General features: G+C 42.9%; 2 protein-coding genes across 4 annotated transcripts; one reads left to right on the top strand and one right to left on the bottom strand.

Moving 5' to 3' along the window:
• The first annotated feature begins 219 nt into the window (after positions 1–219).
• On the top strand, positions 220–10,709 carry LOC125512998 (myosin-9-like). The gene is made up of 9 exons (XM_048678047.1): positions 220–668; positions 1,495–1,692; positions 1,797–1,919; positions 2,593–2,630; positions 2,812–2,980; positions 4,628–8,326; positions 8,435–8,574; positions 9,467–9,725; positions 10,253–10,709. The coding sequence occupies exons 1-8, from the start codon at positions 540–542 to the stop codon at positions 9,669–9,671; spliced, it is 4,701 nt and encodes a 1,566-aa protein (XP_048534004.1). The 5' UTR covers positions 220–539; the 3' UTR covers positions 9,672–9,725; positions 10,253–10,709.
• On the bottom strand, positions 7,633–13,158 carry LOC125512976 (RING-H2 finger protein ATL39-like). Of its 3 annotated transcripts, XR_007285629.1 has the most exons (3): positions 12,304–13,156; positions 12,003–12,203; positions 10,824–11,288 (listed from the first exon to the last, which is right to left on the bottom strand). XR_007285629.1 is itself a non-coding variant. In XM_048678038.1 (2 exons), the coding sequence occupies exon 1, from the start codon at positions 12,969–12,971 to the stop codon at positions 12,351–12,353; it is 621 nt and encodes a 206-aa protein (XP_048533995.1). In that variant the 5' UTR covers positions 12,972–13,158; the 3' UTR covers positions 7,633–7,768; positions 12,304–12,350. The 3 variants fall into 3 exon arrangements, 2 of the variants coding, with proteins under 2 accessions (XP_048533995.1, XP_048533989.1); XM_048678038.1 differs by lacking the exons at positions 10,824–11,288; positions 12,003–12,203 and adding an exon at positions 7,633–7,768 and having other exon boundaries at positions 12,304–13,158; XM_048678032.1 differs by lacking the exon at positions 12,003–12,203 and having other exon boundaries at positions 12,304–13,152.
• Between the last annotated feature and the right edge of the window lie 4,707 nt (positions 13,159–17,865).

Genomic DNA, 17,865 nt, shown 5'->3' with positions numbered 1-17,865 from the left:
TGCATGAAAAGAAATATACTCCCTTCGTTCCTAAATACTTGTTTTTCTAGACATTTCAAATGACTACTACATACGGATATATGTAGACATATTTTAGAGTGTAGATTCACTCATTTTGTTCCGTATATAGTCACTTGTTGAAATGCCTAAAAAGATAAGTATTTAGGAACGGAGGGAGTATAATGTAGGGAGTATCGTCTTTCTTTTATTTTCCAGGAGATGTTTTATCGCCGTTTGGATTGCAGAAAACAAGCAAGAAGATAAATTCGGAAAAGAAAAGTAAAAAAGAAAATCTGGAAAAGAAAAGCCAAAAAGGCGAGACGAGAAGTTCCCCACCCTTGTTAAGCTCCCGGCCCATTTGCTAAACTAGGCGCCAACTCCTCGCCGCCTCCCGCGATTTCCTCCCCAATCCATTTCGCTCCTCCTCCGCCCCGTCGACGAACAGAGCGGTCCGTGCCATGCCGCGGCAGGGGCGACGGGGAAGAGGGCGCGACCGGCCGGGCCGCGCCTGAGCGACGTGGGGTGATCGGGCGGCGCCAATGGACGAGTCCGGGGACGCCGGCAGGGGAGGGAGGGGCGGCGGGAGGTCGAGGCAGAATGGGGGCCGCTCGTCGGTCCGGCTCGGCGTGCGGATGGAGTTCAGGTTCTCCGGCTTCCACGCCGTTCAGGTGATGTTGATCGGGAACGCATTCTCTTCACGTCGCACCGCTGCATTCCGACCGATTCGGGATTGCTGGTTCGGGGGTTGCTAGGGTGTTTCGTTACCCGGGAATCTCAATGCGTTTCCGTCTCTGGGTTAGTGAAAGCTTCGCGAGATGGGTTGAATCTTGAATTAATTTCCTATTGTATCGAATAGATTTCGAATGGTAATTTGTACTCGTGGGGTGGATCCGGAAATTCATCGGTGATGGGTTGAGCAGCATAAACGTGTGACTGAAACGTGCATGTTCAGGAAGATCGATAAATGTACATGCCTATTCTGGTCCTACACCGGGAGAAGCTTCGTCCTTAGCCACGTTTTGTGTGTTTTTGTCTCCGTTAGAGAAAGGCGATGCCGGTCGCAGAGGGAATGCTGATCTGCTCATGTGCTCGGAGATCAATTTATTGAGAGTTCTTAGCAAACTAGACATATTTAAGCTTAGTTCCGATCATGCCGTCAACATTCGGCTGTTGAGGCATCTGAAGGTTGCGAGTTTCCCATTTATACTAGGCAGGACATGCTTCGATCGAAATCCTAGCAGCACGCATGCATTTTAAAGTAGTTCGATTGAAGATGGGTTGTTAGGACAAATCGAGGATTTTTGCTACTTCATTCGGTGACACTTGAGGATTTGCAAGATCTAATAGTAATTGTTTGAATAGCTGTAGTTATTTTGTTTGGTATGATATGGAAACACATGGCAGTGCGGCAGATCATTCAAAGGAAATAACATACCGATACAAATGGATGACACAGGTTTGTTGATGAATTTCTTATTGGTGCTTGCTCAACAGGTACCAGTAGTATCAGACAGGCTGCTCATTACAATCACGTCAGTAGACAGTGGAAAAACAATTGCCAAGTCAAGTAAAGCGGCTGCTATTAATGGAGCTTGTCAATGGCATGACTCCATCCTGCATGCAATTCGGTTTCCTAAAGATGAAGTGTCACAAGAATTTCAGGAGTGCCAGTGCAAGATTGTTGTTTCCATGGTATGGCCATTGCCAGCATGTTTTTCCACCTCATTCACTTGCCTATCAAATTTCCATTCCTTTATTATTCCGTTGGCTTACTAACAACATATCTCCTGTTACAGGGATCAACAAGAACTGCTGTTCTTGGGGAAGCGTACCTAAATCTGACGAACTATCTCAGTTCATCAGACTCCACTGACATCTCTTTGCCATTGAAGAATTGCAATTCTGGCACAGTTTTACAGGTAGATTTCATTTAGCTGTACTTGTTTTACCCCAGAGAATTTCTGATGGTTTATTGGATCCCATATGATCTTCAAATTTAACAATGGCTTTGGTCCATCTAGTTATACTGTTCGGTCCCTGAAGTGATTAACTTTCTCTAGGATTTTACTCATATTCTGTTGACCTGCCATGTGCCATCTATATTAGTTGATTCTTGGATGTACAATAAATGCTTAACTTTCTCTAGATTCTAGACTATCATCTGCATGTTAGTTAATGGTTGCGAGCCTCTGTTTGTAACCTACTAGTATTACTAGCAGTATGCACTTGTATAGCCCAGCAGAAAGCATTAGATTTGATAATTTTAGCTCTTACAGATGAACTCATAAATAATTTTTCCAAATTATCATTTCTCTGTATGATATTTTTGTCTTTCATCAACTAAACAGCAGGTCTCAGATAAAATAATAGTTAATGCCAAATCGTAATGTTTCAAGACATTCATGGGGTAATGATGTTATTTAGACCTATTTTTGTTACTGTTCACAAGTTTTGATTCGCATTGCCGGGGTGGGTTTAAGGTAAATTTCTAGAGGAAAGTTATCTCTAGCTGTTAGCTAAAATTCTTGATAAACACCGACTAAATCTCCGTTTATTATGTTTATGATGATCTCTGGTGTTTCTTAATTGCAGCTTAAGATTCAATGTCTTGGCGCAAAATCTAAATCAAGGTAACCTGACCATGTTTTACATTGACATGTCCATATTTCCTATTTTCACTCTGGTGGTTGCAAACATTTGCATCTTTAATCTTTGATGGCCACCTATTTGACTGCCAAAACTTCTACTACTTGTTGTATCTTGACTGCTCATAGGACTTATTTTCTGTTGTCATGTTGGCATTATGCGCAGTGGGAAATCATGGAAAGGGCTATCTTCTAATCTTAAGGAGAGCCCAACCAATGATGAGATGGACAAAAAGGCAGACGTCTTTGACATTCTGTTGAAGTTGAACAAGGGTGCTCAGTCTTTGTCAGAAAATAATTTAGAAGCTGATAATGCAGATGAATCTGGAAATAGGGTATGATGCCTTGGCTAAAATTCATATGGGTCCAAGTTTTCTTTTATTTCGAAAATATTTTGCTGGTCCTCATAAATGACAGGTACATCAAATGAAATAAAAGGTGGATTTTGGGGAAATTTGTGGAATCTCTTCTTTCTCTTCCATTGGTACACATAAATATGTACAAGTACACATGGGCCACTTGGGCTAGACTCTCACGCATAAACATACACATACACAGCCTAACATAAAACATTTTGAATGCCTTCATATGTTATATTAGTTCCTGCTCGAACAGTTTTGTCCACTGATGAGTTGCGAGTTTGAGCTAAAGTAGGCGACAAATTAGCTGAAAAGTATAGTTTGGGTTGTTGTAGCTATCTATTGCTTCTCATTTTAATCCCCCTGCACTCGAAATCTTTGAAACAAACTCCCAGACAGTTATATGCCCAATGTGCACAAGGATGGCCAAGTTACAATTTACATTTATAAACTTCTTCCATTTTCAAAGAACACTTTCATATTGATGATCTTGGGTCGTTAGTTATCTTGTTCTTAGATCTCAATGTCTGCAGTCAGAAATTTTCACTTGGACTGATATGTTTTTTATATTAAACATGTGTATTCTGGGAATACATATCCGTTTTATTGTGTACCTACCGATGTATGTTCAATAGAGGATGTTTGTTTTGTGTTCTTCTGTCTGAGATAGATCCAATCAACATTCGTATTTCCGCTCATTTTCTAACCCACTGGTCAATGTCTGTTCTAAGTTAACAAGCAAACAAAAGATTATTTTTCTTATCTAACCTATGGTTGCCACACCTCTTGCAATTATTTGCCTAATATTATCTACTTGTTGATGTCCATTCAGTGAGAGCCATCTTTTAGAATCATGGAGCCCGGCTCCACCTCTAGATGTCATTGATTTAAAAAAGAACGGCCTGGAGATGTGTGCCAATGTGTGTGATTTGCGGGCTGTTTAGCTAGAATGGCTTAATGCATGGGACAGATATTTTAAATTGTTGTGCTGCACAATGCTTGGGCTGACACAGCCTTCTGCCACAACAGCAGTACTCGGCTGAGAGAGAAACTATTGTTTAATAATTCACTGTTCTGACAAGGAGCAGCAAAGAACAGTATGCAACGCCGTAGGTTAAGAAATTACTGTACTTGATTAGCGGTCCTTGGCCAAATGACTCTGCACAGTGCAGATCTCGAGTTGCCGTCTACTCCCTCCGTTTCTAAATATAAGCCTTTTTAGAGATTTCAGTACGGACCACATACGGATATATATATAGATGTATTTTAGAGGGTGGATTCACTCATTTTGCTCCGTATGTAGTTTGTATTGGAATCTCTAAAAAAGCTTATATTTAGGAACGGAGGAAGTAACGGCAAAGAGACATGGAGCCCCGGTCCTGTGGTTCTACTGAACTTTTGTCGTTCATTTATCCTTTATATGAGGAGACTAGCATTATAGATAACTAGATATCTGAATATGGATAACAGCGAACGAAGGAAAATAACCTCATTTTTCAGCAATCAGCACACTATTTCTTTTGTATGCAATGGAGATAACTCCCAGTCCATGCATTAGTCGAATGCACATGCGATTTTTCAGTGTATACTATGTATAACTGCAGACTGCATCTGTAATTTCAGGATGCAAGTTTCTCAGAATCAAAGTCTCATGGTGATGATTCATCCAAAAATCACCTTGACACCGCCGAAGAAAAACTTGAGGAGTTACGTAACGCGGCAAAAGTGTGGGAGAGACATTCTCGCAAGTTGAAAATTGAACAGAAGACATTGAAGAATGAGTGTGCTGACAAATCCAAGCAGCAGGCTGAGCTAGAACGGCAACTTTCTGCTTCACTTTCTGAACAGGATTCCTTGAGGCAAGAAATTGAACAAGTAACAGCCCAACTGAACAAGACTCAAGAGACCAATATAGAGCTTGTTTCCATTCTCCAAGAACTGGAAGAAACGATAGAACTGCAGAGAGTGGAAATGTCCAAACTTCCCCAAGTGAGTGATGTGGCTGATCACGAGGTCTCCAAAAGTGAATCGACAGTTCAAGAAGCTGCAGAATGGGCTAGAATACTGTCACAAAAAGAAGATGAAATCACAGTGTTGAGGGAGAAACTGAACCGTGTTCTCAAAATGGAGAATGCAGATGGTGCAGGCCCAGATGTTATTTATCTTGAATTGGAAAAAGAAAATGATTTTTTGAAGGTCAAAATACAGGAGCTTGAGAATGACTTTTCTGAATTAACGGAGGAAAATTTCGGGCTTATATACAAGTTGAAAGAAGCGAGTGGGGTGGCGAAAGAAGAGGATCCCTGCATTTCTAATAGTGAAGAAATGCCCACCGTGGGGAGCCCAACATATAAGATAAAACACCTAGAGAGAAAATGTGCTGACCTTGAGTTGAATCTGGAGAATTTTAGGTCCGAGTTCAGTGGGCTAGAAGAGAAGTTCCAGAAAAGCCAAGAGGAGTTAAAAGAGAGAACACTTGAATTATCTGAGCTGAGGGAAAAGCTCTCCCATGCCACTGAACTGGAAGGGGCTGACACTGGTAGTTCAAGACATTATAGACTGAGAAGTGGAGAACCTGATGATACTGAAACTGACTTAGATGTGTTGAAGCGTACAGTTCAGCTGAAAGAACAAGAGATCGATGGTTTGCAACACTGTACGAGAGAAATGGAGAACACCATTGCTGATATTCAGAAAGAGAAGAGTCAGTTAGAGGAACGTTTGGCAGCATCACTTCAAGAAAGTAGCATGACTTCAAAATGCTTGGTTGAAGCGCATGAAGATCTCGTGCTTACCAGCAGTGTAGATTCCCATGTTTCTTCCAATGAGGTCCTCGAAACAAAGATCAGTGAGCTTGAGCGTACAGTTCAGCTGAAAGAACAAGAGATCGATGGTTTGCAACACTGTGCAAGAGAAATGGAGAACACCATTGCTGATATTCAGAAGGAGAAGAGTCAGTTAGAGGAACGTTTGGCAGCATCACTTCAAGAAAGTAGCATGACTTCAAAATGCTTGGTTGAAGCGCATGAAGATCTCGTGCTTACCAGCAGTGTAGATTCTCATGTTTCTGCCAATGAGGTTCTCGAGACAAAGATCAGTGAGCTTGTGCGTACAGTTACGCTGAAAGAACAGGAGATCGATGGTTTGCAACATTGTGTGAGAGAAATGGAGAACACCATTGCTGATATTCAGAAGGAGAAGAGTCAGTTAGAGGAACGTTTAGATTCCCATGTTTCTGCCAATGAGGTTCTCGAAACAAAGATCAGTGAGCTTGTGCGCACAGTTATGCTGAAAGAACAGGAGATAGATAGTTTGCAACATTGTAGGGGAGAAATGGAGAACACCATTGCTGATATTCAGAAGAAGAGTCAGTTAGAGGAACGTTTGGCAGCATCACTTGAAGAAACTAGCATGACTTCAAAATGTTTGGATGAAGCGCGAGAAGAACTCCTTGTGCTTACCAGCAGTGTAGATTCCCATGTTTCTGCCAATGAGGTTCTCGAAACAAAGATCAGTGAGCTTGTGCATACAGTTATGCTGAAAGAACAGGAGATCGATGGTTTGCAACTCTGTACGAGAGAAATGGAGAACACCATTGCTGATATTCAGAAGGAGAAGACTCAGTTAGAGGAACGTTTGGCAGCATCACTTGAAGAAAGTAGCATGACTTCAAAATGGTTGGATGAAGCGCGGGAAGATCTCCTTGTGCTTAGCAGCAGTGTAGATTCCCATGTTTCTGCCAATGGGGTTCTCGAAACAAAGATCAATGAGCTTGTGCATACAGTTATGCTGAAAGAACAGGAGATCAATGGTCTGCAACATTGTACGACAGAAATGGAGAACACTATTTCTGATATTCAGAAGGAGAAGGATCAGCTAGAGGAACGTTTGGCAGCATCACTTGAAGAAAGTAGCATGACATCAAAATGCTTGGATGAAGCGCGAGAAGATCTCCTTGTGCTTACCAGTAGCGTAGATTCTCATGCTTCTGCCAATAAGGTTCTCGAAAGAAAGATTAGCGAGCTTGAAAGCCGCAAAGTTGAACTAGAGTTGCTTGTAACAAAGCTGGAACAAGAGAATATTGAGTTTTCCGAGTTCATATCTGAACTAGAGTCTCAGTTGACTTCTCTCACAAGTGAAGAGGAGGCAACCAGGCTAGAAATGGATTATTCTATATCACTTATCGCAAATCTTAAGGATTTAGTAGAACAGCAGCAAGCAGAGATGGAAGCTCAAAAGCTGGAAATGAAGCAAAAGCATTTGGAGTCCCAAACTAGATTGTCAGAAGTACAAGAGGATTCGGAGGCTCTAAGAAGATCAAATGCAAAACTACAGGCCACAATTGATAGTGTTGCTGAAGAATGCAGTTCTCTTCAGACTCTAACAGCTGACCTAAAGAAGCAGAAGCTGGAATTACATGACCATTGTGCACAGCTGGAGCAGCAATTAGATCAATCAAAAAGGAAGACAATGGATTTGTTCGAAACAGCAGAGTTCCTAGAGGCAAAACTCTCTACGCTTCAAAAAGAGGTAACTTTAAAAGAGCAATCTTTGCTTTCAGAGCTGGAGAATATATTCCAGGAGCACAAGGAACACGAAGAAAGGATAAATAGTGCACATTTCCTTTTACACAAGATAGAGAACGAAAAGATTGGTGAAGTGAAGAATCTTGAGAGGGAGGTCATGAGCCTTACTGCACAGCTGTCCTCCACAGACGGGGAGAAAGACAGTGCCGCCTTGGATAGCATACATGAGGTCTCCATCCTGCGAGCAGACAAGGCCAAACTTGAGGCTAACCTTGAAGATGTCAGTGCACAAATGAGACATTATCAGTCTCAGTTGGAAGATCTTCGTACAGAGTCTAAAACCAAAATTAAAGGCCTGATTGATTCGCTTAACGCATCCAAACATAATGAGGAAACACTGACAACAGATGTTGAGCATATGACAAGATTGATGGAAGCTGCTAGATCCAATGAAGAAAACTTAAGGAAAACTTCAGACGAACTAGAGTTGAAGTATAAATCCAGTGATTATGAGAAACAGGAAGTAATGGAGGAAATTTCTGGACTAAAAATCCAGGTTAGCAAAATGGCAAGCATCCAAGATGAAGTTTTCAAACTACAAAGTTCTCTTGATCAGGCTAAGTTTGAAAAGACAAAATTAGAAGAGCGTCTGCAGTCACTATCTGAAGAATGTGAAGAACTAAAGGTGCAGAAGGCCATGTTAACAGACCAAGTCTCTTGTATCCAGAGTACTTTGCATGATGCCGATGAAGAAAATCGTCGTAAATCCACTCAAGCAAAGCTTGTAGTAAATAAGGTGAGCCATTTAGAAGTATAACTCAACTTGTTCTAGATCAGGGTTACGTAGATTTAAATGTGATGGCCATGTGCACTATTTCACTTAACTATTTCCTTGCTACTTTAGGGTAATGACGACGCTGCTAATGACAATGGAGGTACTCATGTTAATGAAGATCTAGACATTCACTCAAAGCTAGAATTACTGGAGACTAGACTTGCTGATGCATTGGAGGAAAATAAATCATATAGGGCGCAGCTGCAAAGGTTTAGTGATTTATCGCATCCCTCCTCCCTCTGACATCTGTTACTAGCAAAACACATTTTCACTAGATTTCCTTTGCTATACCATGCATATGGGAGTCTTAATTAAACTCCCATGTTCTTAAGGCTGCAGACCATCTATGCCACTCCATTAAGCATTAAAAAGAGGTATTTCGCTACAAATCGAACGTCAGATTTTTTAGCATGGCAAATCGAACGCCTGAGATGGCAAATTATATCGTCGCGAGGATGGCAATTTCCTTTAGCAACCATGGCAAATTCTTGCCATGTTTAGTTTTTTGCCAGGATTTGCCATGCTTGCTAAAGGAAATTGCCATCCTGGCGACAACACAATTTGCCATAAAAACGGTTGATTTGCCATGGTTAAAAATTGACGTCAGATTTCTAACATTCCCATAATAAGAAACAACATTCATGTAAAATTATCCGTGTGGTATTAACTATTCTATACAAAAAATGTTCAAAAATAAAAAACTATTCTATACAAAAAGATAGTTTGGATGCATGCTCCCAGCTGCTTTTCAGCCGTTACTTGCTGCTGTCACCAGTGCATCTAATATAAGGGTGCAACATTGCCGCCCCCAGATGGTCTCCTTGTGCAAAACACATCCATTTGGAAATAGATGACATCCTAGAATGCGTGCAGTCAAAATGTTTCTATTAATTGAGAGAAAAGAAACAGTGAGACATTTGATTTGTGCGTCCGTAAATGGACAACTTCTAATATATAACCTTTATCATACCATTATCATGATCAAAATATTGTGCACATTAGAATGGTTTTCGTTTCATGCGGTTTTTACTACTGTAAGGCATCAATCAATGATATCGGGGTACCTTTCAGAAGATCATACTCTCTTTTTACCCTGTACAGTCCAACGGGAGAGGGACAACTCGGTCGAAGGGATGAAAAGGATAACAAGGATGGGAACAGGATAGCACAACTGGAGTCAGAGCTAAAAGATATGCAGGATCGGTTACTCAACGTGAGCATGCAATATGCAGAAGTGGAGGCTCAACGAGAAGAACTAGTTATGGAGTTGAAAAGTGCAACTGCAAGGAAGGGACGATGGTTCTAGGGGATGACGAGCAACTGTGTGCCATAACCGTAAGGCCCACAGTCCACAGTACAGGTACTTCATGTATTCTCCTGCTCCTTCGATTACATGCAATTGCAACTTGATTTCTTAGATGTGGAGCATGAAAAAAAATTGGGTTAAATTCAAGGCTGCTACTTCGATAAAACTTTACCTGCTATCGAATATCAGACACACCATGACAGATGCAGTAGATACTAGCTAATGTAGTACTGGGAATCCCACCATAAAAAGTTGATTTGTTATGATGAAGCTCAAAAAAGTAACAGTAACATGAATGTGTAACATTGGCGGCACATGGACTGCATGGTTTGATAGCAGATAACGTGTCATAAAATTGGGCTAAACTACACTTATCAAGTGGTAAGAAACCCTCTTTCATTGAAGAAAATTATGACAGTAAACTCTTTCATTGAAGAAGCTTATGGCAGTAAACCCTCTATCAATGAGGAAATCACTGATAACTCTTTATACTTTCCTGATCTTGTAGATGCATGAGCGTGAGCATGAGTACATCAATCAGTATTTGTGTCCTCATAACGACTTGGTTATCTAATTATCAGGACATATTTTGTCGACGTCGGAGGGTACCGGCATTCCCAGACAACCACCGTGCAAGAGCTGAGTAATTCCAAGCAAGTGCAGAACTGGATATGTGCTCTGAGCTGCACCGGAAGCTGTGCCCCCAAAAGAATAAAATGCTCATGGTTCTCACTTCTCAGGTCTCAGTGATGAAGCAATCACATGGCAACAACCATTCACAGTTAGCAGTTGGGAGGCCCTACTACACTTAGTCTCAACCGATTATTAGTTATCACAACTTCACAAGCATATGTGGTGCTAGGGGATAGCCTAAAATTCATCGGTTCATATAACCACACAGACCACTCTTCCCTTTACACAGAGTGACAGAGCCAACATAACCGTTGGTTAGTTCATCTTTGTAGATTAATCAACTGCTGATAAGTGTAGTTTTTCTTGCTGAATTGTATAGTTGGTCACGTGATATCCTTTTGTAGGCTAATGTTCTTTCACATGTAATATAATACTCACTTCGTCCCAAAATAAGTGTTTCGACTTTAGTACAACACAAAGTTGAGACACTTATTTTGAGATGGAGGGAGTATATGCACATAGTCTGTCGATTACTTTGTTATTCGCTTTTTGAGGACAGTATTCTGTCAAACACAATTTGGCATATAGCTTCTCTGATTGAATGTGACAGTGGGACCCAACAGAGCAATGGTTACAAGAGGTCTTTAGTAGCAAAGAAAGAAATGGGGGATGACTGGACAATCTGAAACTGTTGGCAGTCAGGTCATCATTGAAGAAAACAGTTGGTTCAGTCCACATGTGATGATGTTCATGCATTGGTGCCTGGAGAACTCTTGGCTTGCATGCTGATCAAGAAATAAGAACTTGTGTTTAGACAGCGGCCTTTCGAATGTCCCTTGCACTCACCAGCTTCGGTGAAAGTATGGATCAGCTGATAGGATCCTGTGTTCAAAGCCAAGGATATGCTCCTCTTGGCTGAAACGTGAAGCATGGCTTCTGAACTGAACTGATCTTGAAAACATGCGGTGGGCGCTCCGAAATGTGCTGCATGTATTTTAGACAAATAATTTTAGTACCTAACATAATATTACTCCCTCCGATCCATAAAGATTGACGAGGTTTTAGTTCAAATGGCCTGGAGGGAGTAATTATTAAGCCATATGGGTTGCGAGGCTTCATATATACTCCGTACAAACTAGTATGCTACTCTACCTAAAAAATCATATCTGATAGGAACTGGGATGAGATAGCTCAATTTATTTTATTTTTATTTATTTATAATTGGCGAAAGCTCAAATTGGGTATTCGACGTGTCACTATCTAGCGGGCTGTAGTCTTGCCAAGTGACAAATTGGCGCAGGCAACAATTGGATTTGGAAAGCAACCACCTAATACCTATCCAATAATATAAGCAATATAGAACAAAACGTCTCCTAGTTGGCTTGGCCCCATTTACATCTATTTATATTCTGAAAATGGAGGGTCAGGCGAGGAAGGGGTCAATGATTTGTGCTCCCTTTAGCCAACACAAGGAGGAGACTTCTTTCTCAATTTCTGGCTTGCTGTCTATGCCTGTACAATTGTATGATAGCCTCGAGAATATAGCTTAGCTGGTTTATAATGTCTGCAACTAAGGTGGTGGTTCGTTATACATACTCAAAATGATTAACATCTATACATTTAACAAAATATCCTAACAAATACAAACACAATTAATAAAAAAATAGATCAACTGACAACTAACATGGTTTATAATACCTTTTCTTATATATTTGCATTAGTTTTGCCTCTTCGGAGTCTACCACGGTAATAGACCAGCAAACTTAGGAATGCTTTTCGCCGAATTTTCAGAAATAAGGTGCCTAATTCCTAGCCATTTTTATTGAACAAAGAAACTGACAGTCATCACATTACATTATATAGCTTTGAATATATACAACTCAGTGTTCTTAAAGTCCCCTGCAAAAAAAAAAAAACTCAGTGTTCTTAAAAGAACTTGCACAGTTGTGAATTTATTATCACTCTGTACTATCACACCAAAGCTACAACAGAAACTTACCCAGTTAGGTTAGCTGTGCCTGTACAACCCGAGGCACGTACGCGTCATCACCCCCGGACCCTCGCGGTCGCCGGCGCGCGCCTCGCCGCGGCCTCCTCTTCTCTTATAGCTTCGATCATGGCGACCACGCGCTCCAGGACGACCTCCTGGTCGTCGCCGTCGTCGCCGGCACCCGGGCCTGCGCGGGCGGCGTAGTGGCAGACCACGACGCACCGGCAGACGGGGCACGAGTTGCGCACGTCGAGCCACCGGTCGATGCAGGGGGCGTGGAAGACGTGGCCGCACGCCGGGACGACCTTGACGCCGTCGTCGTCGCCGAAGGCCTCGAGGCAGACGGGGCAGTCCCCCTCCGGCTGCAGCCCCTTCTTGGCGCCGGCGCCGGCGTCGGCGTAGCGCACCACGGTCAGCGCCGCGCCGTCGGCCGGGCGGAGGAGGGCGCTCGGGAAGCCGTGGCGCATGGCGCGGCCGCCGCGCGCGGCCGCGATGGCGCGCTGCCGAGCGCAGCGGCAGTAGGTGCAGAGCAGGATGAAGCAGAGGATGATGGAGAGGAACACCACGGCGGTGGCCGCCCCCGACGAGAGGTCGAACTGGGACCTCCCCGACGTCGGGGCGGCCGACGGGTCGTCGCGCGAGGCCGCCAGCCGTCTCGCGTGCGCCGCCGTGGCCATGTTTCCGGCGCCTGCTCGTGCGCGCGACGCGACGCGCTCTCCTCTCTGGTTGACTGGTTGTCCGGAGGCCACAGGCCGGGAGAGGGAGTTCTACACGGCCTTACAGGTGGCCCTTTTTTTCCGTGTAATGGGACGCGAGCTTAGTTTTGTGATGAGATGCTAGGTTTTGGGCTACGCGGGTCAGCCGATTTTTTCTTAGGAAATCAGTCGACTCGTGACCAGCCTCAGTGCCTCACCGCACCTCTGTGTGGCCCCTCACGGCAGCTGGCACTTTGCAGCACCCCGCGCCCATTGACCCTCCTGCAGCGCGCTCGTCGTCCTTGCGGTAGTGCCGCGGTCAGCCTGCAACATCCAACGTGGTCTTGCAACACCTGGCCCTATTGCCGCACCGCAGCATCGTGTGGCCTACTCATTGTATCGTGAGTCATCTGTCGCCGTCGCCCCGACCGATGTTACAGTGCCGGCATATCATCGACGAACCTTGAAAGCTCTGATGGTCACCTTTTCTAAGAGCTCGGGGTTGGCTTTGCAGCGCCACGCCCCATCAAGTGTCGGCCTTGTAGCACCAGGCGTAAGTTGTGGCCATCACTACCGCAACACCATCCACAGTGCTCACATCATCACTAGATGATCGCTCACAGTGTAGGTGGTGCATGTTCGCAGCGCCGCCACCCTTGCTTGTCGTGGCGCCCACCGTCCCTTTGCAGTAGCGGCCACCGTCCATGGGGAGAGGCATATCCTTTTCCCCATGTTCACTTGGGGTGGGACGGGGAGGGGGAGGCTACCGAATTGGGCACCAACACTTAGTGGCATGCATCCCATGGTGACTACTGCAAGGAAGAACACGATGAACACTAGAGGATATGCGAGGGAAACACTCAAATCAACACACAAATGCAAATAAAAGATACACATAGATAGATCCTTGTTTCAAATCATCCAAAGAGAGAGACGGAATAAGTTAGGGTTTCTTTCCCAAGTCCTAAGACAAGGAGGGCTTGATGCTTTTATGAAGCCATTTTTCTCCATCAGTGCAAGTCTTAATGATTCACTTGGGGAATCATTCTTCCATTAGAAGGCCTTGATGATTTACTTGGGGAATCCTTCTTCCATTAGGAGGCTTTGGTTCCACTAGAGAAGATAGATCCCACAAAGAGGGAGAAACATGAGCAAAGCTCTATGATTTTAGTTCTAGTCTTTGGCTCTTTGCTAATCCTAAAATGGATGATGATGATGAGTGATATATGTAGGTCCAAGGCATGAAAGGGTAAGTAAGGGGCAAAAGGGTAAAGATACATGAATTTTTCCCAAATTCTGCATGCAAGCGCGCTGCCGGACAGTATGGTTGACTAGACAATCTGGCCCTCCTGACCGGACAGTTCGGTGGCAACAGATGGTTTGGAGCCTCGTGCAGACGCTGACCGGACTGTCCGATGGTGCATTTTTCACACCACTTCTTCTATCGCCGCTTTCATGGTTCCCTCTTGGATGGTGTTGTCGTCCTCTTGTGCTTGTACTCCTCTCGTTGCGCATGAAGCTCCTCTCAAACCTATACATGCATGAGAGGGGTCAAGTAGTGTATCATCTAAGAGAGAACCAAGTAGACTCACATAAATGATAGAATTCACCTTAGTATATGTGATGTGCGTGTCCCTTGGCAATGGAGCCAAGTCCATGGTGTTGACACTTGTATAACAACTTTCTGATGTACAAGTCTTCCAGCATAGGACTGCATGAATGCAATGCTAGATAGCTTTTTATCAAATCTACTCACTCTAGCCATATAATATTATCAATTTTGGGCATGGTAGCTCCCATAGGAAGTCTGAGATATGTAAAGGGCATGCCCTTTGTTATGCATCCCATCTGGTTGGCTAGTTCATTAGCCCTCTCCTCAGAAATGTCGATAAGCATAAGATAGGATTTGATATACAAAGATCATGTGTGAGTAGTCCTCCTCGGACTATGTGTCCGTAACAGTAGCTATGTGGCATCCTCTCTCCCTTATTATTCAATACAAAGATCACATGAGCAACCCTACATGATTCTGATCCATTGATGTAATTCTTGGTGTGTTTGTTGCAGTGTGATGAATTGTCACTCCAAACCCAACCCATATGTGGGGCGAAAATGGGGTTGTCCAGACATGTCCGCTGATACGTCTCCAACGTATCTGTAATTTTTTATTGTTACATGCTATTATATTTTCTGTTTTGGATGTTTAATAGGCTTTAATATGCTCTTTTATATTATTTTTGGGACTAACCTATTAACCGGAGGCCTAGTATTTGCCTATTTTAGACTTTCGCAAAAAAGGAATACCAAACGGAATGAAACCTTCGCGATGATCTTTCTTGGACCGAAAGCAAACCAGAAGACTTGGAGTTGAAGTCTGGAACTCCATGAGGCATCCACGAGGCAGGAGGGCGCGCCCAGGGGGTAGGCGCCCCCCACCCTCGTGGGCCCCACGTAGCTCCACCAATGTACTTCTTCCGTCCATATATACTCTTATACCCTAGATGGATCGCAGAGAGCCACGGAACCACTTTTCCACCGCCGCAACCTTCTGTACCCGTGAGATCCCATCTTGGGGCCTTTTCCGACGATCTGCCGGAGGGGGAATCGATCACGGAGGGCTTGTACATCAACACCATAGCCTCTCCGATGAAGCGTGGGTAGTTTACCACAGACCTTCGGGTCCATAGTTATTAGCTAGATGGCTTCTTCTCTCTCTTTGATTCTCGATACAAAGTTCTCCTCGATGTCCTTGGAGATCTATTCGATGTAATACTCTTTTACGGCGTGTTTGCCGAGATCTGATGAATTGTGGGTTTATGAACAAGATTATTTGTGAATATTATTTGGTTCTTCTATTAATTCTTATATGCATGATTTGATATCTTTGCAAGTCTCTTCGAATTATCGGTTTAGCTTGGCCTACTAGATTGATCTTTCTTGCAATGGGAGAAGTGCTTAGCTTTGGGTTCAATCTTGCGGTGTCCTTTCCCAGTGACAATAGGGGCAGCAAGGCACGTGTTGTATTGTTGCCATCGAGGATAAAAATATGGGGTTTATATCATATTGCTTGAGTTTATCCCTCTACATCATGACATCTTGCTTAAAGTGTTACTCTATTCTTATGAACTTAATACTCTAGATGCATGCTGGATAGCGGTCGATGTGTGGAGTAATAGTAGTAGATGCAGAATCGTTTCGATCTACTTGACACGGACGTGATGCCTATATTCATGATCATTGCCTAGATATTCTCATAACTATGCGCTTTTCTATCAATTGCTCTGCAGTAATTTGTTCACCCATCATAATACATGCTATCTTGAGAGAAGCCACTAGTGAAACCTATGCCCCCCGGGTCTCTTTCTTATTATATTGCATCTCTTTTATTTACATCGCATCTCGTTTACTATTTTGCAATCTTTACTTTCCAATCTATACAACAAAATACCAAAAATATTTACTTTACTATCTTTATCAGATCTCACCTTTGCGAGTGAGCGTGAAGGGATTGACAACCCTTTATCGCGTTGGTTGCAAGGTTCTTGATTGTTTGTGCAGGTACTAGGTGACTTGTGCATTGTCTTCTACTGGATTGATACCTTGGTTCTCAAAAACTGAGGGAAATACTTACGCTACTTTGCTGCATCACCCTTTCCTCTTCAAGGGAAAACCAACACATGCTCAAGAGGTAGCAAGAAGGATTTCTGGCGCCGTTGCCGGCGAGATCTATGCCAAGTCAAGACATACCAAGTACCCATCATAAACTCTTCTCCCTCGCATTACATTATTTGCCATTCGCCTCTCGTTTTTCTCTCCCCCATTTCTAAAACGATTTTCAAAAACCTTTGCCTTTCTATTGCCATGGCCAAACCAAAAGGGGCTAAGGATTTTCTCCCGGGTTTTAATACTTTGGATAGTCCCTCTGTCCTTTCTAAGCTCACAAATAATGATGCTATGGAAAGACCTACCGGGATTATCGATGAGAGCTTGAATAATTTTGATGAAGATGATCCCAGAATTTTTCATTATTTGCTTGATGAATCTTTGAAAGATGCTTGGGATAGGCTATTAAGGATCCGAGCCAGTTATGTGCCCCAATATCATATTGAGATTTACTTAAAAAGTTTTTATGTTGGTTACCTTCTTCTTTCAAGCAAGTTTTGGATTCTATTTTTGAAGAAGGTTTTCTTGAGGGGGATGCCATCGATACCTATGAAAAGATGAAAGCTATATTTGGGCACCCCATGAGTGAAAAGGTTGAATCCACCTCTCTTTTGTGTTTTTATCAGAATGAAATTATCAAAGAGATGAAGGCTAGCTTAGATGCAAATTTTTGTAGCGTGCTTAATCTTTCTTCTACCATTAATGGCCACGTACTCTCACAAAATAGAAAGATAAGTGCTTTAGATAAGAAATTCTCTCTTTATCACCAAAAGGGAGAAGACGGCAATGCCTAGATCTATTCTTGTTTTTATGCCTAGCTAGGGGCATTAAACGATAGCACTTGTTGAGAGGCAACCCAATTTTATTTTTGTTCTTTGCTTTTTGTTCCTGTTTAGTAATAAATAATTCATCTAGCCTCTGTTATGATTGTGTTTTTTTATGTTTTAGTTACTGTTTGTGCCAAGTAAAGCCTTTAGGATCTTCTTGGGTGATTGTTGTTTGATCTTGCTGATAAAAACAGAAAGTATGCGCTCACGAAAATAATTTTCATTTTTCTACCAGAGAGCGATAAAATACCAATTCAAACTGTAGTAGATCAATATACAAATTTTCCTGGTCGTCCTAATTTTTCAGAATTCCTGGAGTTACAGAAGTATTCGAAACCTACAGATTGCTACACACTGTTCTGTTTTTCGTGTGTTGTTTGCTTATT

Source organism: Triticum urartu, chromosome 1, assembly GCF_003073215.2.
Source record: "Triticum urartu cultivar G1812 chromosome 1, Tu2.1, whole genome shotgun sequence".
NCBI lineage: Eukaryota > Viridiplantae > Streptophyta > Magnoliopsida > Poales > Poaceae > Triticum > Triticum urartu.
This window is presented reverse-complemented; position numbering and strand designations above follow the sequence as displayed.